The sequence below is a fragment of the Barbus barbus genome (assembly GCF_936440315.1).
Source record: "Barbus barbus genome assembly, chromosome: 46".
In the NCBI taxonomy this organism is placed as follows: domain Eukaryota; kingdom Metazoa; phylum Chordata; class Actinopteri; order Cypriniformes; family Cyprinidae; genus Barbus; species Barbus barbus.
In genome coordinates, this window is record NC_136724.1 from 23,858,682 (window position 1) to 23,882,293 (window position 23,612).

General features: G+C 33.7%; 1 protein-coding gene across 2 annotated transcripts; it reads right to left on the bottom strand.

The window, feature by feature from the left end:
- Positions 1 to 827: 827 nt before the first annotated feature.
- On the bottom strand, positions 828 to 20,202 carry LOC306864889 (WD repeat-containing protein 48-like). 2 transcript variants are annotated; one of them, XM_079409172.1, is made up of 19 exons: positions 20,131 to 20,202; positions 16,875 to 17,015; positions 16,530 to 16,608; positions 16,367 to 16,449; positions 15,932 to 16,061; positions 15,627 to 15,715; positions 15,090 to 15,191; positions 13,664 to 13,888; positions 12,575 to 12,649; positions 11,352 to 11,454; positions 10,164 to 10,261; positions 9,967 to 10,074; positions 9,795 to 9,891; positions 9,617 to 9,715; positions 6,509 to 6,614; positions 6,352 to 6,439; positions 6,194 to 6,270; positions 3,653 to 3,842; positions 828 to 2,950 (listed from the first exon to the last, which is right to left on the bottom strand). In XM_079409172.1, the coding sequence occupies exons 1-19, from the start codon at positions 20,176 to 20,178 to the stop codon at positions 2,855 to 2,857; spliced, it is 2,034 nt and encodes a 677-aa protein (XP_079265298.1). In that variant the 5' UTR covers positions 20,179 to 20,202; the 3' UTR covers positions 828 to 2,854. The 2 variants fall into 2 exon arrangements, with proteins under 2 accessions (XP_079265298.1, XP_079265297.1); XM_079409171.1 differs by having other exon boundaries at positions 829 to 2,950; positions 16,530 to 16,605; positions 20,131 to 20,179.
- Positions 20,203 to 23,612: the final 3,410 nt, after the last annotated feature.

A 23,612-nucleotide genomic window follows, 5' to 3' on the forward strand; every position in this document is an offset into this window, starting at 1 on the left:
GGATTTGCAGCGTTTCTCAATTTGCATGTGTTGTGAGGATTTGCAGCGTTTCTTAATTTGCATGTGTTGTGAGCATTTGCAGCGTTTCTCAATTTGCATGTGTTGTGAGCATTTGCAGCGTTTCTCGATTTGCATGTGTTGTGAGCATTTGCAGCGTTTCTTAATTTGCATGTGTTGTGAGCATTTGCAGCGTTTCTCAATTTGCATGTGTTGTGAGCATTTGCAGCGTTTCTCAATTTGCATGTGTTGTGAGCATTTGCAGCGTTTCTTAATTTGCATGTGTTGTGAGCATTTGCAGCGTTTCTCAATTTGCATGTGTTGTGAGCATTTGCAGCGTTTCTCAATTTGCATGTGTTGTGAGGATTTGCAGCGTTTCTTAATTTGCATGTGTTGTGAGGTTTTGCAGCGTTTCTCAATTTGCATGTGTTGTGAGCATTTGCAGCATTTCTCAATTTGCATGTGTTGTGAGCATTTGCAGCGTTTCTCAATTTGCATGTGTTGTGAGCATTTGCAGCGCATGTGTTGTCAAAATGATGATGTTTTCTTGATTTGCTGGTGTTTTGTCTATTTGCATGTGTTTTCTGAAGTTGCAGCGCGTTGAGCTTTCTCGGCCACCGTATATAATGCATATAACAATCATTTTGGTTTATTTCAGTTGTCATTTATCTTTAATAACCAGATGAGCCTGTAAAACTGGTCCAGAGCTGAATCTCCAATAAAAGCAGGTAAACATCAGGTTACCAACACTAGGATGTTAAACAGGACCTGATTCTGTCAACATCACCTGCTCGGATCCTGAGGTTCTTCTCAAGAAAAAGTGTGCATTTAAACTCGTTCATTCTTGGTTAATTTATTAAGCTGTTATTTACCCAAAATATACTGCATATAATTACAATCAACACAGGAAGCATAAATACAGGGGATGTGGACATGGACGATTTAAAACCTTTCGCGGTTTTGTTTCTCGATTTAGTTTCTGATGGTTTTGTATTATCACAATTGTCTTTAACCTAAGATCAAATATATACATGAATACATTTTGCTATAACACTGTGCAAATCTTTGTATGATTGACAAACATTTGCAGAAGTTTTTTGTTTTGCATAAATTAACATGAACTGAGTTTTGCATCCAGTGATGTCATCCTTCAATAGTTCATAGCTTTTATATATATTTATTTATTTATAGTGTATTTTCCTGTCCACGCACAGGAAAGATAACACTCAGCAGCAAACATCTGGATGAAGGAATAATTCATCTAAAAATGAAAATCATCATTTATTCACCCTCATATTGTTCTAAACCAGTCAGCTGTTATTTTTCCAAAGAATCTTCATGCATATATTTCCATATGACAACCGCATACAGTTATTTAAATTTTCAGCATATGTAAAGAATTTTCAGTTTTGGGGTGAATTATTCCTTTTAAAGCAATAGTTCACCAAAAAAAAATTAATTGCTGACATGTCCTCACCCTCAGGTCATCAAAGATGGACATGAGTTAGTTTCTTCATCAGGTTTGTAGAAATGTGTCTCTGCATCAGTGTCTCAGCAATGGATGCTCTGCAGTGAATGGGTGCCGTCAGAATGGGTGCCGTCCAAACAGCTGATAAAAACATCACAATAATCCACACCACTCCAGTCCATAAATTAACATCTGGAGAAGACAAAAGCTGAAACAACTTCATATTGCTGCTTCCGGCTAAAATACAAGTCCATAATCCATATTAATAATAATCTCCTGTTGTCTCTCACATCAAAATCCAGCCATGTATGTGTTTAGAGCTGTTTTGGCTTGTAAACGCTGCTTGATCTCTCCTGATTCAGTCCAGAACACTTTATCACTGGAGGAAGCGTTATTATGGATTATGGACTCATATTAACGTTAAAAACATCTTAATGCTGGATGTGTTTCATCTTTTGTGTTCTCCAGATGTTAACTGATGGACTGGAGTGGTGTGGATTATTGTGATGTTTTTATCAGACTCTCATTCTGACGGCACCCATTCACTGCAGAGCATCCATTGCTGAGACACTGATGCAGAGACACATTTCTCCAAACCTGATGAAGAAACAAACTCATCCTAATCTTGGATAACCTGAGCATGAGCACATTTCAGCAATTTTTCGGTGAACTATTCCTTTAAAAAAAACAAAAAACATTTGTTCTATGTCTGCTTATGATGTTTCGAGTATTTCTGCTCTCAACTCTTCCGGCATCGTATTTTACATGAAAAAGCACCTTTTTGAAGACACCGTACATTTTCTTAAAAAGAAACGTAAATAAAAACCTCCTAATCTCCAACTCAAGTTCAAATTGACTATAAAATAATTACAATATATGTACAAAACGGATGCATTGATGATCACAGCACGTTAGTGAGAGAGAGATGCATCATGGGAAACGGCGTTCTTGGAGTTTTCTCAGATGTTGGTTCCATCTACGCGGCGCTCCTGAAAGATTCTCGATTGTTTAAAACCAGTTCCTCGGCTTTGACGACGTCATTGGCAACAAACACATCACTGGAATGTTAAATGAGAAGAGGAGAAAGTGGCGGTAAAACAAAAAAACATTCAATATGGCATCCATCAAAAGAGAATTCATGCCAAGAAAAAATAATAAAAACCATACAGGTGGCAAAATCTCTCCAAAAAACACTTATGTCACGTCTTTTGCCATTTGTCAGCGTGTTTTCCAGCGATCCTCTTTCCCGTTTACTCTGGGATAATCATGCGTGAGCCGAGCGACCCGTGCGAGGAAGATGTAGACGTCAGACAGAACCGGGAGTGCAGGTGAGCGTGTGCTTTGAATGTGAAGTGTTACGAATGGAGTTTCCTCAGAGGGGGCGGGACCTCACGTGGATTTCTGCCGGTAGTGGAGCGTCAGATCGCCGCCGCTCTTCCAGATGAAATGCTTCACCGTCCGCAGATCCATGTTGGGATCCAGAACCTTTGGAAAGCATGCAACATCATGTCACAAAGACGACATTTCTTTAAATTCACATCATGTGTGATTAAGTTTATATACAGGAAGAATATACAGTTCAAGTCATCATGGGAAGGTCATATTTTATGAGTTGGGAAGTGTTTAACCCTCATGTTGTGTTCTGGTCATTTTGACCCACATAGGATTTTATTTATTTAGTTTTTTGTTTTTCCTCCAGAATTGCTAGTTAATGTTATGGCACTGGACTAACAACTTACAGATAATTTTTTGTACTTTTGTGGAATTTTTTCACACCTTGTTACACTTCAAAAATGACCATTGGCTTTGATCGTAGGTTTTTATTGATTTGAGCTCATGCACCTCAGTTTTTGAGCCAAAAGTACCCACAAATAATGTTTTTCACTCAAAAACTGAGGCTTATGATCAAATGGTTCCAAAAATAAATAACCCATGCGAATTGAAAGAAAAGTTGATAAAAAGATTGAATCAACATTGGATCAAATCAATGAAGCCTATGGTCATCTTTGAAGTGTAACAAGGTGTGAAAAAATTCCAGAGCTCTAATGTAGTAAACTAATTGTTAAACAAATGAAACCTTATTGTGAAGTGTGACTAGAAATGGTAACCAACAAAAACGACAGGTACAGTATCAAAATGGCCAAAACAACAAAATTGCAATAGTGTTTTTGTCGTCTAATGAAATACCTGGTCTTGACAGAGCAGCTCGATCTTCTCTTCTGCTAGCACTGCCATGTCTTCCTCCTCCTTCTGTTCACTGGGCTTCTCTGCGGCCGAACCGCCCGTCTGCAACTCACTGTCCAGGTTTATGATCTTCTCATACACATGCTCCATCACCTTCCTCACCTGTAACATGTCACTGGCCGACAAACGATCCCTATGAACACAAACACATGACTGTTCATTTCCATGCATGTCGATGTGCAACGCCATCCAATAAGTGTATTCTGGGATGAGTTGAAATTACTGCTTGTGCAACAGATGTCATGAACGGATGATAAAAATAAATCGCCCACTTTTTCAGTGCCATTTATTTAGAAAAACTTCAACAAAGAGTTTAAAGGGACAATTCACCCCCCCAAAAAATAATTTATTCATCTTTAAAGTGTTCCAAACCTGTATGAGTTTTTATATTCTGTTGAACATGAAAGAACATATTTTGAAGAATGTTGGAAACCATACACTTGACGGTACCCATTTACTTCCATAGTATTTTTTTTCTTGAAACAAAAAAACATTACTTTTCAATGTCCATTCTGCAAGTTGTAAAGACCTTCTTCATGATCTATATTTGTATATAATGATTCCACATCCATAGTAGCCGATATAAAGGTTTCTGTATTTTTCAAATTCTTAATAAGATTTAATACAGGAGTTGTATCTTGGATATAGGAAGGAAGTTCACTAACCATTGGTTTTATAAAATAGTCCTTCAAATTTTGAGGCTGGTTCTGTAATAGACTCATTCCCACTAATTATGGGTCTCCCTGGTGGAGTTTGATGTATTTTAGGCAACATATAAAAAGTAGGAATTCTAGGCTCTTTGCAAAACAAAAAATCTAATTCATTCTGTGAGATCCATCCCTCAGTCTTTGCATGTGTCAATATATCAGTCAATTCAACTCGAATCCTCTCAGTCGGATCAGACTTCAGGGGCAGATAGTACTCATCAAGGCGTCTTCGATGTATTGATCTCTGCCCCAAACCCCAACAGCACCTCACTTATGCGCTCTTTTTATTACTAAATCATCATCATTAGAAAGCAAATCCAAAGCTTCAGCTTCTTCTTTCGAAAGATTATATTGTTTTTTCTTCTTTTAGAAGCAAACATCTTGTCAGTTTCGTACGTGACTTTTTTATCGAACGAATTCGACGTTGAATTGGAAACACAAGGGTTAAATGTGGCTTAAAAATTGTTCTCTTCTTATCATAAGTATGTATCGCTGCTTCCGTTGTATGATACCAAACTTTTAGTTGGAGGTTCTGATGAATCTTAAATAAGTCCACTTTAGTCTGAAACTCTTTAGCGGTGTTTACAGGGGCATAAGTAAGGCCTTTTGATGAAACAGAAAAGCAGCTTGACGGTAGAGTGATTTTAGAAATGTTCGAGTCCTGCTTTGAATCTGAGGTCTTGATCGATCATTTCCTGTTCTTCTGAATCTCTGATATTTTCTTGACTTGTTTTGTAAAAAATCTCTTCTGGGTGATATCTCCGATACTGATTCATCATCGTCACTACTAGGCCAATTAAAAGACACAGATCTCCTTCTCTGAGGCTGGAATCTTTCATTCTTTTGAGGCCATAAATACACATTATGCTCCTTTATAATCCAATTCATCTCTTCCGAATTTTGCTTCTCGTTTAAGCTTTTCAGTGAGTTGCTCCAAATCATCTTTTAATTTGTCTTCAAACTGCAAATATGATTCTTCCCCTTTAGCTGCAATCTCCTCTTTAATTTGAGCAATTTGTTTTTGCGTTTAAATCTTCAGTTTTTTTGCTTCAATCAGTAACAGCATTAAATCAAGGGAGTATTTATTCCAAATTGCTTCCCATTTTTGTTTAAAATCCGTGTCTCCATGGCCAAACGACATGAATTTTTTAATCCTAAAACCTCTTGGAATCATATTCTCTCTCCAGTAATCAGATAACGTGACCATGTGCAAGTGTAATTTCAGTTTCTTGAATTCATATAACAGTTTTTTTAAATAATATATATTTTTTCTCTCCACTTCCAATATTTGTTACAGTGTTTTGAATTGATTTGAATTTATTGATTATGATTACGATAAGTAATTCTCTCATTGTTACTTCGATACCTGTTCCGGTGACTGTCATGTGATGAGTTTTTCGAAATATCTTATTTTGAAGAATGGTAGAAACCAAAGAGTTGCCGGTAGGCATTGACTTCCATAGTGTTTTTTTTTTACTTCTATGGAAGTCAATGGCTACCATCATCCGTTTGGTTCCCAACATTCTTCAAAATATATATATAAATAAAAAAAGTGTCTTCAACAGAAGATAGAAACAACTTGAGTGTGAATAAATTATGACAATTCTCATTTTTGGGTGGGCTGTGCCTTTAAACCATGATAAACCTGTATGTCCTTCTTTAAATTATTGTTACAAATCTACTTCTCTATAGAGAAAATCAAGGGATTTTTACACCAAGAACCAACTGTTGCATCTGTCTAAGAAGCTTCAGACTGAAACATCACTGTCACACGTACTTCTTTAATGTTTTTGCTCCGGAGGACGAATGGGGCTGGAGGTAGAATGGGATTTTGTTGAATTTGGGCATGTTTTTCTGTAGGAGAAAGAAAAATGCACTTATATGACAGAAATACCAAGTGTAAATCACTTTGAAGAGGACTTTACGGACACTTACGTCCACTGTGATGTCGATGACCCACTGCGGGACCGTCTCGTTGAGTAACATGGACTCAGTTTCTCCACCGGAGTCTCGACACAGCAGCCTGAGCAAAGACACAACACCATCAGCGAACACCAGCATCTACAGAGCTGATCAAACACAAGACACACACCTGAATAACGTCCTTCCTCCCGCTTCACCGAAAATCACCGGAGTGTGTGGTGGCACCTGGAAATATCCGTTTCCTTTCTGTATCCGGCTCTCGTGTTCACCGTTCACTGAGGAAACACATCAAATATGGCATCAGGATCGTCTGAAGAAAATATTAAGCATGAAATCAAAATGAAGATTTTAATGTAATTATAAAGAAAAATAAACACGTAAAATCAAGACCTGTGCAACATTATTTCCTGCTGAATATTCTATTTCACTCTGAAATGTCTCATTATGGAAGATAAATGAGTTCTGATGTGAGCATAAGTATTGGAGCAGTTGCCTCACAGGTCTTTCTAAGTGATCAGCTGTGTCCTGTTGCATTAATTCTTCAGATATTAAAAGCAGGGAATGTCGTATCAGTTATATCCATTACTTCTGTATTCTGAATCCTGCATTCGATGATGACACACAAACCAGGATGAAGACGAGGGAGCTGACTTTGAGAAAAGCAAGCAATTTGGATGCTAAAAGAAAAGAGGAAGTCAGTTAGAGCTCTAGCAAAAACAAAGGCCATGGAGAAATCAAGAGTTTGGAAACCACCAGCAACGACAATTTATTGGCCTATAGTTACTCAATAAATAACTTAATTATTCAAATCGCTAATTAGGCTACATCTTAAAATCCCTATAAACCTCAATAGAAATTAAACTCTATTCATTCAATTTGAGTCAAACATAGACATTATTTAAATTTTTTATTTATTTTGTATCTAGGTGAGGACGTTTGCGCACAGGTGACTGCATATAATGAGCTCAGATATGGGAAAGACTGTACCTCAGTTTCATACGGATTACATAATCAGGAATATTCATTTTCGATTTGAATTCGTTCATTTAAAAGTGGAAACTTCAAGCTTTCAGATACAAGAAAGGCTTTACTTTCGTAGGGATTACGTAATCAGATAATATTTGTTTTTGATTTGAATTCGTTCATTTAAAAGTAGACACTTCAAGCTTTTTAGATTCTATTGATTTTAGTCTTATATGCATCTGAGTATTTAAGGTTTCTCTGTGAATCAGGAAAATCTGAAAGTGAACACGCAGAGGGTTAAAGCTGCTGCATTCAGTTTTATCTTTAGACGGTATATTTAGAATTCAAATTCAATATTGATTTTAGAACTGTTTAAATTATTTACTATATGTAACGCAAGTAACTGCAATTAAATTACCTAAAAATGATCAGTAATCTGTTACTTTACTTTTTCAGTGGATAAGTAATTTAATTACTGTAACGCATTACACCCAACACTGTTTGACACAGAATTACAGATGCTACACAGCGAGATGCAAACCTCTGACCAGCACCAAACATAGAAAGGCAAGATTAGAGTTTGCAAAAAAGCACAAAGGTGAGCCAGAAGAGTTTTGGATCTGTGTTTATGGGCCGATGAGACAAAGATGAACCTTTATCTAAGTGATGGGAAAGCAAAAATGTGGAGAAAAAAAGGGAACTGCAATGATCCCAAGCATACAGCCTCATCTGTAAAGCATGGTGGAGGTGGTGTCATGGCATGGGCATGCATGGCTGTCTCTGGAACAGGCCCTCTCAACTTTACTGATCACTTAATGTATGATGACAGTAGCAGAATGAATTTGGAAGGGTGCAAAACCATCTTGCCTACCAGTATTCAAGAAAATGCCACCAGATTCATTGGGAAGTGCTTCATATTGCATCAGGACAATGACCCAAAACACCCTGCAGTTCAGTCAAGGAGTTTATAAGAGCAAAGAAATGGAAAGTCTCAGATTGCCCAAGTCAATCTCCAGATTTAAATCTGATTGAACATGAATTTCAGCAGCTGGAGAGGAGAGTAAAGGCAGAAACTCCCCAAAACAAGCAACAATTGGGATTGGCCTCATTAAAGGCTGGGAAAAGTATTTGAAAGGATGAGAGCAAGAGTCTGGTGATGTCTATGGGTCACAGACTCACTGCTGTGATTGTGTGCAAGGGATCTGCAACTAAATAATAGCTTTTAATCTTTTAAATCTGCCTTATGTTCAACTGTCCCAATACTTATGCTCACATCAGATAGAGGGATGAAACTCTAAAAGTGCTGTTCTTTTTATTTGGTAAAACATCTATGTGTTGAAACGGCTAATAATAAAATGTGACATTCTGTAGTTTTGTCTCATATTCATCTTTTAATCATATTTGCAAATGTCTTGACTCCACAGCCAACAGAGCAATTTTGTCTTTACTCTTCCAATAATTATGGAGGGCACTGTATATATATATATATATATATATATATATATATAATTAATATAAATAATTTACATAAAATACATTTCTTATTATATATAATATTGCATATCTATCTATCTATATATATACACACACACACACAATTTTATGTATGCTAGTTATAGGTTAGTTATAGGTACTATTTTTATTATTATTTTCTAGCTTTATAAAATATGTATAATGAATATAAATTGAAACGTATAAAGAGTGTGTGTGTTATAGCTCCTCTTCTTTTACAACAGTAATTATAAACTTGGAAATTATTTTGTCAAATTATAACTTTTATATTACAAATATACAACATGCAAGTTTATAATTACTGTTAACTATTGATTATTACTACTACTATTATTATTATTACTTTTAAAATATACCATTTTATATACATATATGTGTGTAACATGTTAATTAAATGTGTTAGTGTTACTGTAAGTTCTACACTAATTATAACTAATTTATATTGAAAAAATACTATATCTATGTTTAGAATTACTATATACACTATATAATAGTAATATTATTGGATATAGCATTATATAATAATAATACATTTAGGAATTTTGTGATTATACAATGGTAATGATAACAATAATACTAATACTGTAATTATACATTTTGATATTTTATATCACATATATACATTTTATTTATTTATGATTTATTTTATAATATTTAATTCATTTTTAATTGCCATACCAGCATCTATGGCTATTTTCATGGCAAGATGAATGTATTTAAAAGAGACAAATGATTGTAAGATCCAGTAGTCAGTGTTTTAGTTCAGGGATGGGTGATGTATGAAAGAGTTGAGAGTTTTCACCGCTGCCATGATTGAGTTCGGTCTCCTCGTCCATGGGGTTGATGTGAGTGCGAGGCCAATACTCCAGCAGAGCCTGCAGCAGCAGCCCGCCCAGATTCACTGCAGCACAAACACATTCACAGCTCATCTTCATCATCTACTGTCACCATAATCAGACATCGCTGGAGGCTCGGCTCACATTTAGGGTCGGATCCGTCCGGGCTGGTGAATCCAGCGTCTTTAGCAGAAACCCAGGCTGCAAAGCAGTCGCTCTCGTCCAGTGTTATCGTCAGCATCTGTCAATCACAAGCCAAACGATTAATAAAACATTCCCTGAAGAGGAGCTTAAACACCGTCCTGTCGTGACGCACCCCTGTCTTCAGATCCACCGAAAACCAGTTCGGCACGTAAACCATCTTGAACCTTTTCTTGATCTCTTCATCAAACTCTATCTTGCCCAAGTCTTCAACTTTACAGGCCTGCAAAACAGAGTCAGACAACGAACCAGTTACACCACAGCTAGCGTTCAGATCGATCACGTGCAGAGAGACTCAGACGTAAACGTTACCTTCAGCACATCCCAGTATGCCACATTATTGTTGGTGTCTTTGGTCAGAATGTGTCGTTTGTCATTCAGAATGTGGCACTGAATTATACTGGCGCCACCTACAGGTCAAGACGAGACTTTAACTTGAGGAACTATAACAATTCAAACTAAAACATTAAAAACTATATGTGACCCTGGACCACAAAAGCAGTCATAAGGGTAAATTTTTTGAAATTGAGATTTAAACATAATTTGAAAGCTGAATAAATGATCTTTCCATTGATGTATGGTTTGTTATGATAGAACAATATTTGTCTGAGATACAACTATTAGAAAATCTGGAATCTGAGGGAGTAAAAAAATCTAAATATTGAGAAAATCTCCTTTAAAGTTGTTCAAATGAAGTTCTTAGCAATGCATATTACTAATCAAAAATGAAGTTTTGATGTATTTACAGTAGGAAATTTACTAAATATCTTCATGGAACATGATCTTTACTTAATATCCTAATGATTTTTTACATAAAAGAAAAATCAATAATTTTGACCCATACACAATGTATTTTTGGCTATTGCTACAAATATACCCCAGCGACTTAAGACTGGTTTTGTGCTCCAGAGTTACATATTATGCAACATTACAAACAAACAAATATGTATAATTATATATATAAATAAATATATATATATATATATATATATATATATATATATATATATATATATATATATATATATATATATATATATATTTGTGTGTGTGATTATAATAATAATTCTGATTATTAATAATAATAATAATATATACACAGTAATTATGATCTTTATAAAATCATACAATTAAAATATTAAAAATATAAATATCAATTAAAATAAAAAAATAATAAAAGTTTGCAATTATTAATAATAATTATTACTATATATATATATATATATATATATACACACACACACAGTAATTAAACTATAAAAACACAATAAAAATATAAAAATATGAGTATCAATTAAAATAAAAAATACTAATCATGTCAAAAAATAAACAAAAGTAATTATAACAAGTAAATTATAACTTTTATATTAGAAAAAATACAATATCATGCTAAAGATGCTGTTTGACGGAGATTCTAATTATTAAACATATCTGAACATCTTGTAAAAACGCTGACTGACTCTGAAGCACATACAAACTCAAATGAGCAGACAGTCGTACCTTTGACCACCTGCTCTGGCTGCGTGCACAGCGGCGTCAACGGAGCGCTGCAGTCATTGTCATAATCACCAGACGCTCGGAAATTATGGATACCCTTCAGAGACTGAGGAAAAAACATGGAGACATTATTCAAAACAATGCACAATATCCAGAGAACAGACCTTTTTCACCGTTTTCTAAATAAACAAACAGAGAAATGAAATTATGGTACAGTGTTATTTTAGTATTATTTAATATTTTGAATTAGATTTTATTTTTAGTTAGTTTTGGTAATTTTATTGTATATACACACATATATAGTTTTTTGTATGACTATAGTTTTTAATAACTTCTAGTTTTGTTATTTGTTTGAATTTAGTTTATTTTACTACTTTAAGTACTAAAGTGCTGAAATTCAAATATCTGTAATAAAATAAATTTATAAAATAAGTTATTTAATTTCAGTTAATGCTTATTTAAAGTTTTTTTTATTTACTTATTTATTTTTTAATGGTTTTTAGTAATAACCCTACTATAGACTAAAGAAAATGCAAGTAAAAAGGCAACTAACAAAAATAATAGCATAATCTGGCTTTTTACAAATATTTTTCACTTGCATCCAGTTTCATGAGAGAATAATCCTACTTTACCTCAACTTCAAAGATGTATAAAGATCTTAGAAATAGATAAGAGATCTTTCTCTGTAAAACCTTTAGACCAGGACTGTCGGACTAAATTTTAGTCTCCTTGTAGGATTTGCAATAGTAGTTTAGTTTTAAGAAAGCCCTTGCAATTAAAGATTAATATTAAGTTATTGAGTAAAAAAACCCATTGCTGCTCATTTAAATTACAGGCAAACTCTGAACAGGATCAAATTAGTATTAATGCATCATATCTAATAATAATTATTCAGTGAATGCAACTGTGACAATATTCTTTGTGTCTGTTCATAAAGCTCCAGTTTCAGATAAAGTGAGGACTGCATAACTAACAGAAGCATTCTACCACTTTAAGATGTGACCTATAACATGCAACACAACAAATTAAACCGTTACCTAAAGACAGTAGCACTGCGCCCCATCCCAGGATAATTAGCCGAAGGGCGACACTAATTAATGACCCTCACGAGTAAAGGAACTGGCTGCAGATTATTTAAAGCTGGGCTGTAGGATGTGTGTAACATCACGGCGGCTGGAGCAGGTGGTGTTTCCGCTCGCGTCACGCCCAACACCAGCTGCACTTACCCACTTATTAACCGTGGACTTTGTGGTGGAAACCCAGATGGCCGAATGTGGATCAGCTGAGCGGTCCAGCTCCATCTGAAAGACAGGAGAGCACACATTCACACCTCAGTAACTTTCACTTACTTCCTATTACCTGCTCACGCTCCTCAGCTGCTGCGGCTATTTATAGCTGTTTCACTTGCACTCTTGATTTATACTTTATTTATACGCACAATTACATACATTCTTTTAAATTGTATATATTTATTTCAGATTTAATTAATATATTTTTTTATATTTTATTTAATATGTATTTTTTATTCTAGAAATTGATTTAGTATTTAATTCAAATTAAATATTTATTTTGTGTGTGTGTGTGTATATTAGTGCTGTCAAACGATTAATCGCGATTAATTGCATCCAAAATAAAAGTTTGTTTACATAATATATGTATGCATACTGTTTATATTTATTATGTATATATAAATACACACACATGCATGTATATATGTCAGAAAAGTGTTGTTTATATACTAAATATATTTATATCAATTGTATTAATATAAATATAAACATGTAAATACATGTAAATATTTTCAAAATATATACATGCATGTGTGTGTATTTATATATACATAATAATTTTGACATTTATTCGTTTTTGAATATTTCTGATATATATTTATTTTATATTTCATAAATATATGTATATTTAATATATATATATATATATATATATATATATATATATGTATATCATATATATATATATATATATATATACATATATATATGATATACATATATATATATGATATACATATATATATTTTTTTATTTATTTTATATTTCATATTTAATATATGTATGTGTGTGTATATATATATATATATATATATATATATATATATATATATATATACCATTTTATATATTTAATATTTAATTTGAATATATTTATTTTACACACCACATCTCACCTCATTTCAATAGAACTACACTAAGAAATAAGTGTAACCCCAACAGAAATGTAAACAAAACAGAGGGTCTCTTCCTAAGAAGTTAAGAAGCTGTTGTGAAAGTGTATGGCGTTGTATGTCACTGTGGCACCTTCAGCACGGGCGCTTTCTCCTCGCAGATCAGCACACGGATGTCAGGACTGCGCAGGTCTGTACAGTATATCTTCCGGTCGCGGCCTCCGGAGTACACGTGCGTAAAGGCCTCGTTGACCTGCAGCGCCCAGACGCCCTCGTCGTGAACGCGGTACGTGGCGATACACCTCTGCTGACCCAGAGACCAGAGCCGGATCGTCCCGTCTGAACTCCCTGAAAGACACTGACCAAACAAAACCAGAGCTAAGAAAAGAAACGTGGACTCTCAGAGAGCCATTTAGAGCTCAAAGGCTTTTAAAACCTTCTACAGTCGACAATAAAACAAGAATAAGACTGCTGTTTGCTCTTGCAAAACTTGAAGCAGTTTGAGGAATTAAGAGGCCTGAAACACACAGACGATAGGATTCGATCCTAAATTCCATGGATTTGATCCAACTTCAAAAGTGAAGAACAATTTGGGAATTATAAAGGTAAAAACTAACATGAGAATGTTCTAATGCATACAGCAACTGAAGAGCATAAATATTAACTTATATATCAGTAATTTAAAAAAATCCATTGTTTATTAAAAGATATTATTTATTAAAGATAAACAGACAATCACAATATGCATTAATGAGTAAATGCATGGTAATTGTCATTGAAATGAATTAATTAATTAAAAGTTGTTAATAATTAAAATTATTACAAACAAAAACTTTTTTTTTTTAATTATGAAAGACCACCCCTGGTGGTTTGTGATGGAATTGCAGGGAGTCAATTAAACACATAATTAATTAAATCATAAATGTCAAATTAAAATAATTTTTAAATAAAAATAAATTTGGAAAATTCTATTATATTTTAAAATATTTCCAAATTTAATAAGAATTAAAAATAAATAAATATATTTTACTGCTATCAAATGATTAATCGCATCCAAAATAAAAGTTTGTTTACTTAATGTGTGTACTGTGTTTATTTATTATATATATATAAATACAAAAACATACAGTATATATGATTTATTACAGTATATATATTTTGAAAATATTCACGTTAATATTTATATCAATATATTTTATTATATATAAATATATTTAATAATAAACATAACATATTTTTCTTAAATATATACATGCACATGTTTGTATTTATATATACATAATATATGAGTGTACTGTTTATTTATTATGTAAACAAAAACTTATATTTTGGATGCGATTAATCATTTGACAGCACTAATATATTATATATATATATACACACACACACACACACACTAAAAATATGATAAATATGATAAAAATAAAAAAGTGTGTTCTTAAATTATTATAACGTTAACTTAAAATCTCAGAGGGCTCGAAGGGGTTTGACAAAATGTGTGTGAATGTTTGTAGTTTGTAGATGGACAGATGGACTGACAGCACTCGGTTTCGTCTCACCTGAGTCCCGTCTCTGTTGAGCAGCAGTGATTTGACGTTGTCCGTGTGTCCTTTCAGCTTCATTAGTTTGGCACAGGTTCGCGGGTCCCACACTCTCAGAACCTGACAAACAAATCAACAAAACAAAGACAATCTCAAACTACCGGCATCAGAGAGAGAGTCAGAGCATCAGGCATTTGTTTAAATAAGACCTGAAGAATGCAGGTAAAATTGTGAGACAAAGAGAACGCAATATATTGAAATGTTATTGTATCTACACAGCCCAGGTACATAACTCTATAGAACATCATCTTCAAAGATTACTGTAGAGACAACATGTAATGAACATTAACTTCATTTCCTCTCTTAATGTGTCCCTGGTCTCATTTTACATGATCTTCAATAAAAGAAAACTATGAAAATGTAATTAAAAAAAATAAATAAATATATATATATATATATATATACATCCACAATCCAGTTAAGTCCCAGTTTCTGCCATGCATTTTCCACAGAACAATACACCATATCATGTAAGTAAGATCTAAGGATTCAAACCTTTTCAGTGGATCCTGACACTATAACCGTTCCCATCTGATTCATGGCCAGACTGTAGATGGAGTCCTTGTTTCCGCTGAGAGAAGATGCTGTACAACATAAAAACATGATTTATTTCACTCTATTGATCCTTTACATGAACTAAAGTCCAGGATTAGTTGATTCTTTAAAACTGAATCTGGGTGTCAAAATGTAAAATAAAGTAAAAAAATAAATAAAAATGTGTTCTTCATATCAGATATTTAAACATAACCTGGAGGGAAAAAATATTTTTTTAAATATATAAAATTAACATCAAAACTCACTAGTAACGGTGTTATTGGACGCGGTCAGCGCGGTCAGTGTGTTCACATCCCAGAGAAAGATCTGTCTGTCCAGTCCTGCAGAAGCCACCAGCTCTTTGTCTTTAGCATATGCCAATGCTTTAACATAGTCCTACAAAAATACCAAAAATAAGAATACACAAGAAACTAGAAACACACATAATGCACACTTTAATATAGAAAAGCATAAAAAACATTTATTTAACTGGTAGATTCATACTAGAAACTTTGCATTAAATTAAAAACACAAATGGGCTGCAAACCCATGCAGAAGAGTGAATTAAAGGGTCAACACATTGCTTGTCTGCTATCTTTTTTGAAGGCTTTCTTGGATGTGTTTGGTCATGCACCTGGTTTGTTTGGATGTGCATCATGTAACGTTTTGTGTCATCAGGCTGATTGAAACCATGACCGTACCTTGTGCGTTCGTAGTGTTGACATGCAGAAGCCCTTGTGTGCGTTCCACACCTTCACCGTAGTGTCTGACGACGCTGATATCACTGCAGACAACAGACAAACATATCTATCTGTACTGCATTCATACAACACTAGAACTGCACTGCACACATCAAGCACTCACGTGTTTTGCCGTTGCAGCAGAGGACGATGTCATTGACCCAGTCTGTGTGATGCTCCATCGATGCAATGTACGGATCCTGCTGCAGAACACACACACACACACACAAAAACAAACACACAAGCAAGAGCAGGAACATCATTTCAAAGGGCCAGGGAAATGTTCTGACACCACATGCACGGGTTTAGTGACTGACGGGTTAGTTTTGGTTTAGTTCTGACATCACATGCACAGGTTTAGTGACTGATGGGTTAGTTCTGACATCACATAAACAGGTTTAGTGACTGACGGGTTAGTTTTGGTTTAGTTCTGACATCACATGCACAGGCTTAGAGACTGACGGGTTACCTTGTGCTGGTTAATGCTCCATATCCTGATGATGGAGTCTCGTCCGGCGGTGAAGAGCCGATTAAGAGCTGGATCCAGCTGAAGTGCGTTGACTCCATTACGATTATATTTCTCCACCTCGTCTCTAATCACGTATGACACCTGCAACACATGCATGCTCAGATCTAGTACTATAATTTAACATTAATATCAACCTTTTAAATATAAAAATGATGCCCCAGTTTTTTTTGCTTTAATTTGTCAGATCACTTGCTTCATAAGACAATGGACAATTTTCAGATTTCCAAAAAACGTTTTTCTTTTCTTACATAATACACTTTATAAAGTAGTTATGCACAACAGAAATGAACGAGGCAAAATATAATGTATAATACAGCCTAAATAAATATGAAATTACATTTAAAATACTTGCGTTGATACTTGATTTTATTTCCTTTTTTCATCACTCTCTTTTCATATGAAACAGAGAAATAAAATAAAATGGAAAACTTAAGCCATTATTAATTTAGATTTTGCAAAAAATTTCAACACTCATTTTTTTTGTGTGTTTGGTTTTTTTGTTTAAAGTTTTGGTTCATAATACTGTTTTATTTTAATTTCTAGGGATGCACCGATACCGATACTGGTATTTGTATCGGGCCCGATACTGAGCTCCTGTACTCGTTAAAATGCCCCGATACCACACAGCATGTGATAAGTGCCATATTCAGACAAAGAAATACAGACAACAGAACAACAGACAGCAGAATGTAGTTATTAGAGATTAAGGATATCTACGAAGTATATGTATGCAATGAATTTAATGTTAAACATTCAGTATTGACGCCTGTATAGCTGATGTGCGCGAGCTCGTCGAGTGAATATCCCTTTCTCACAGACATCACTGGATAGTTTGAAGTTAGGTCGGATATGTCAAAAACAAGTAAAACAATGCACAAGTTACTTAACGGTAGGGAGGGAGTGAGAGCGAGAGCGCGCACTTCTGTTGTGTGATCTTTATGTTCTGTACTTGTCTCTCTCATTCTGCACCAATACAAATACGTGCACGTGTTGTGCCTGTTTTGCTTGCTTCATGAGTGATTATGCATTATATGAGTGGCATTGGAATATAAATTGCAGCATGTTTCAGATGAAAAAAAGCTATTTTTATTTCTGAAAATATCACAGTTAGGAGATTTATGAGTGGTTCCCTGCATTATTACAGCAAAACGCGTAATTACAGTACTGAGCCGCTGCAATGGAGCAGCTCTAATGCTATTAAATTAAAGATGATGTACCATAGAGCAAAAAAAAGAACAGTGAAAGTAACAAAAACTTGTAAAATACTTTTTAATCGCCATAATTAAGTGTGAAAATAACCAAAGATATTATAGTCCAATCAAAATAAAGTAAACTGTGGCATATTATAACCAAAAATTCTTCATACAGTGGACTACCAGTAAAATTTATACAAAATTTGGGACCAAAAATTATTCAGACTGAGTCTGAAAAAAAAAAAATTAAAGTTCAGGTTTGCATGAAGCTGGTTGACAGCATGCCCAGGCTGTCATTAAGGCTAAGAGTGGCCCGACAGAGTATTGATAGTTGTGTAAATATTGTCATACTAACAGCTGTCTGAATAATTTTTGGTTGATTGTAATCCATTATGTACCTTTCTATCAAAGTTATCTGATATTATCAAGCTGAATTTGTTCAGACACAGTTTTACTCTGAGTTCTTGTCATATTTTATTACCATTTTCTAAACTATAGCAAATAAACGGTGATAATGTGAGAATTTTTAAAGGTGTTTGAATACATTTTGGTTTGACTATCTATTTGATAAATAAAGTTAACCAATTAACATTATACATACTCTTTTGGTGTCTGTACCCAATATTTTTAAAAATGTGCAAATGCAATGAAAATATCGGTATCGGTACTCAATATCGGCAAGTAACAAAAATAAAAGTATCGGTATCGGGCGAGTGCTGGAAAAAGTGGTATCGGTGCATCCCTATTAATTTCCAAATAATTTTAATTAAAATTTTATTTTACACCTCAATTATCATTATCTGCTAAATCAAATATCGGTTGACCTCTACTATGAATCAGACTTAAACCAAAGGAAGGAACTGATTAATAATTATTGTTATTTATTAGTCTCCTAAAAATACAACATGGTAAAAGTAAACACTTTTGCGTGACTCATTTTCATTAAATGTAAATATGTTAAATATAAATCAAATACAGACTATCAGTTTTGGAATAGCACAAAAAGCCTACATTTTATTTTTAGCATAATTTAGCCTATATGTCAAAAAGACATATAGGCTAAATTATGCATTCAAGTTCATTTAAACAATCATTTTTTATTTTTGGAACAACTGGAATTAATACAGGTATAAATGTGACTTCTTGACAACTATTAATTCAAACACTTTTACTTAAAAACAATGGAATATATTTATGATTTCCATCCCATTCTAAATAACAGGCTACTTAAAAGATAAATCATTCTCAAGGTCTTTTATTTAAGTATGCTAGAAAGGCAACTTTATATATGTCTTCAATTTGGTCACGTATTTAAAGCAGAAATCACAACAACAATGTTCAATACATCACATAAAATCAAATGTTTTGTTTGCAAAGCATAAACACACGTTCATGATAAAAACATACAGCATGCAGGCATTTACAGTAGTTAGGGGTTATAAGTGCTCATATTCCAATATGCATGTGTTTAGTTTGTATTGTGCTTCAAAATCTGTGTTCAGATCCTTTTGTATTCATTATGCATGTAGGGATATGCATACAGACCATATCTGGTCAGCATGCTATGTGCATATCTAGTCAGCATGCTATGTGCATATCTGGTCAGCATGCATATATGATTATCATGACATGGACCAAAGATACGAGATGACCTCTTACATCCAAAACCAGTTCATCTTTCACTCTGCTGCCCATTATGATCATCTAAACCTCGACACAGCCTGTTTATATTACAGTGAGCTGCAGTAAGCAGTCTATACAGACTCAGTATGATGCATTCTTGGACACCTGACTCAAAACACGCCTATAATGCCCCAAAACTGCAGTCTGGTAGACAGCACACTAACTTAGATTGAGACACAGCCTGGCCTCCACCTCCCTGTGCGGCTCACATCCGGGATTAAAACAGCAGTCACACAACGATCAGCGAGTCTGAAGGCCACTATTATCACACAAATAGCGCACGAACATCACAAGCGCCCTCGCAAGTGTCAAACATTCACCTGCACTTTCCTGCGCCCCGCTGCATTCTGTCTGTGATGCGTCGCCATCTTACATGTTGACGCCGTGACGTCACTTCCGCCAGGCCGAGAAGAGGCGGGAGCAGAACTAATGACTAAATAACCATAAATAAATCAAAACACGCACATATTCATAGCATTAGAGTCATATAGAGTATGCGCATATAGTTTTATTAATTTATAATAATAAAAAACATAAACTTGGTGGCCACGCAAAGAAAATAAACAAGGTTCAAAAACGTTTTATAAAAATGTAGGATTAACAAAGCTTTGGATAGTTTCCATATCAACTCTGAATAAAGAAAAGAGAGATTTAGAGACAGATTTTTGTTTATGTTTGAGAAATTTAAATACCAGGGAACACCAATTAATTAGGTTACACTGTTAAATTAATTAGGTTACACTGTTAAACCTGGGCTTTGGTTCGTCATGTGGCTTTCTTAAATGCTACAGTAAAAACCTGTGAAATGCTACGGTAAAAACCTGTTAAATGCTACAGTAAAACCTGTTAAAAAGCTACAGTAAAAACCTGTTAAAATGCTACAGTAAAAACCTGTGAAATGCTACAGTAAAAACCTGTTAAAAAGCTACAGTAAAAACCTGTTAAATGCTACAGTAAAAACCTGTTAAAAAGCTACAGTAAAAACCTGTTAAATGCTACAGTAAAAACCTGTTAAATGCTACAGTAAAAACCTGTTAAAAAGCTACAGTAAAAACCTGTTAAATGCTACAGTAAAAACCTGTTAAAAAGCTACAGTAAAAACCTGTGAAATGCTACAGTAAAAACCTGTTAAATGCTACAGTAAAACCTGTTAAAAAACTACAGTAAAAACCTGTTAAAATGCTACAGTAAAAACCTGTTAAATGCTACAGTAAAAACCTGTTAAAAAGCTACAGTAAAAACCTGTTAAATGCTACAGTAAAAACCTGTTAAAATGCTACAGTAAAAACCTGTGAAATGCTACAGTAAAAACCTGTTAAAAAGCTACAGTAAAAACCTGTGAAATGCTACAGTAAAAACCTGTTAAATGCTACAGTAAAACCTGTTAAAAAACTACAGTAAAAACCTGTTAAAATGCTACAGTAAAAACCTGTTAAATGCTACAGTAAAAACCTGTTAAAAAGCTACAGTAAAAACCTGTTAAATGCTACAGTAAAAACCTGTTAAAATGCTACAGTAAAAACCTGTGAAATGCTACAGTAAAAACCTAAAAACCTGTTAAAAAGCTACAGTAAAAACCTAAAAACCTGTTAAAAAGCTACAGTAAAAACCTGTTAAAATGCTACAGTAAAAACATGTTAAAATGCTACAGTAAAAACCTGTTAAATGCTACAGTAAAAACCTGTTAAAATGCTACAGTAAAAACCTGTTAAAATGCTACAGTAAAAACCTAAAAACCTGTTAATAAAAACCTGTTAAAATGCTACAGTAAAAACCTGTTAAAATGCTACAGTAAAAACCTGTTAAAATGCTACAGTAAAAACCTGTTAAAATGCTACAGTAAAAACCTGTTAAAATGCTACAGTAAAAACCTAAAAACCTGTTAAATGCTACAGTAAAAACCTGTTAAATGCTACAGTAAAAACCTGTTAAATGCTACAGTAAAAACCTGTTAAATGCTACAGTAAAAACCTGTTAAAATGCTACAGTAAAAACCTGTGAAATGCTACAGTAAAAACCTGTTAAAATGCTACAGTAAAAACCTGTTAAAATGCTACAGTAAAAACCTGTTAAAATGCTACAGTAAAAACCTGTTAAAATGCTACAGTAAAAACCTAAAAACCTGTTAAAATGCTACAGTAAAAACCTAAAAACCTGTTAAAATGCTACAGTAAAAACCTGTTAAATGCTACAGTAAAAACCTGTTAAAAAGCTACAGTAAAAACCTGTTAAATGCTACAGTAAAAACCTGTTAAAAAGCTACAGTAAAAACCTGTTAAAAAAGCTACAGTAAAAACTGTAATAGACATTTCAGACAATTTTACGTTATTTGGAAGTGAAAAAGAATGTAAAATTTACAGGGAAAACCCGTAAATTGACATTCCCAGAATTCCCTGTTTTGCATTTCATATTTAGTTTGAATTTGATGTTTTTCTTCTTAGAATTTTCTTATCAGTTATGTTTATTAGGGTTGTATGTTACATCTAATGTTGTTAAATGAATGTTTATTGTATATTTGTTTAATGAGGCTCACTATGATGGTGTTTAGTGCTTGTGTGAATGACACTGTGCACCTTCTATATATATTATTATGTAAAAGCTGTTTATGATGGGCTTTGGTGCGTCATGTGGCTTTCTCATCACCTCCTGCATTTGGTGGTTATCAGTGTATTTCAAAGGTACAAAACAGATTTCAGTACTTCAATAGGCTGGTATATTAACATTATATCAGTTAATGAAATTACTGTATTTAACTGTAAATTTAAGTTAAAACCGTAAAACCTATAATGTTGCTACTGTATTATTTACGGTAGAATTCCGGCAACCACAGCTGCCGTTTTTTTACTGTAAATTTTACAGTTTTTTTTACAGTGTATATTTTGCTATATATTCTCTTTTGAGTTTAGTCAAACAATAAAAATATATTTAAAAATGCTGCTGTAATCAAAATCATGTTATTATTGTCTGATTAATATGCTAACATAAAAACTCTCTTTATGAATTATGAGTATTTTAGCTACCATAACTATCAATAAAGACTTTAGATGACATGAATCTGTGGTCAAAAGTCTATCATAAATGTGAAAATGTTGGGGTAGTTGGATGGGGAGGTCTGTCAAAATCACCTAGGCTTTGCAGTGTACACTGAAATATAAAAATGATTCATTGAATTTACTAATTTATTTTGAAGGTAAGTGGTTGCAATCAATTTATTTTAGCTATATTTAAATAAACAAATTTAGTTCACTAACTTTCAACTTTTTTTTATTTAAATGTAGCTAAAATAAGTTGTTTGCAACCACTTACCTTAAAAGTTTTATAATGTTTTTCAGTGTAAAGGCATACTCAAAACAATGGAAAACCAGTGTGTTTGGGCCCCTTATTTGCAATACATTAATATATACTCCGTGTATATTGGCCTATCAAAGTATATTTTTGTGGAAATGCATTTATGCCAGTCTGTGTAGCCTATCTAAATGCCACGTCAGAAGTGCTTCTGTGCCACCTTTGCAGTGTACATTTGGCATTGGTTGTGTAAAGACACCTGAAAACAACAGAAAACCAGTTTGTTTGGCCCCTTATTTGCAATACATTTCAATTCCATACACATTCAATAAAGCGTATAGCCTACTCACTAATATAAGATGCAAGCAACACATTACAGTGAGTATTTAAACTATTCATTATAAACTTAAAACTAAATAATGATGCATCTCTCGCAATGATATTCATGCATAATTGAGATTTTTTTTAAACATAACCATAGTCTACCCTGCTATACTTTCTCTGACCAACAGATGGA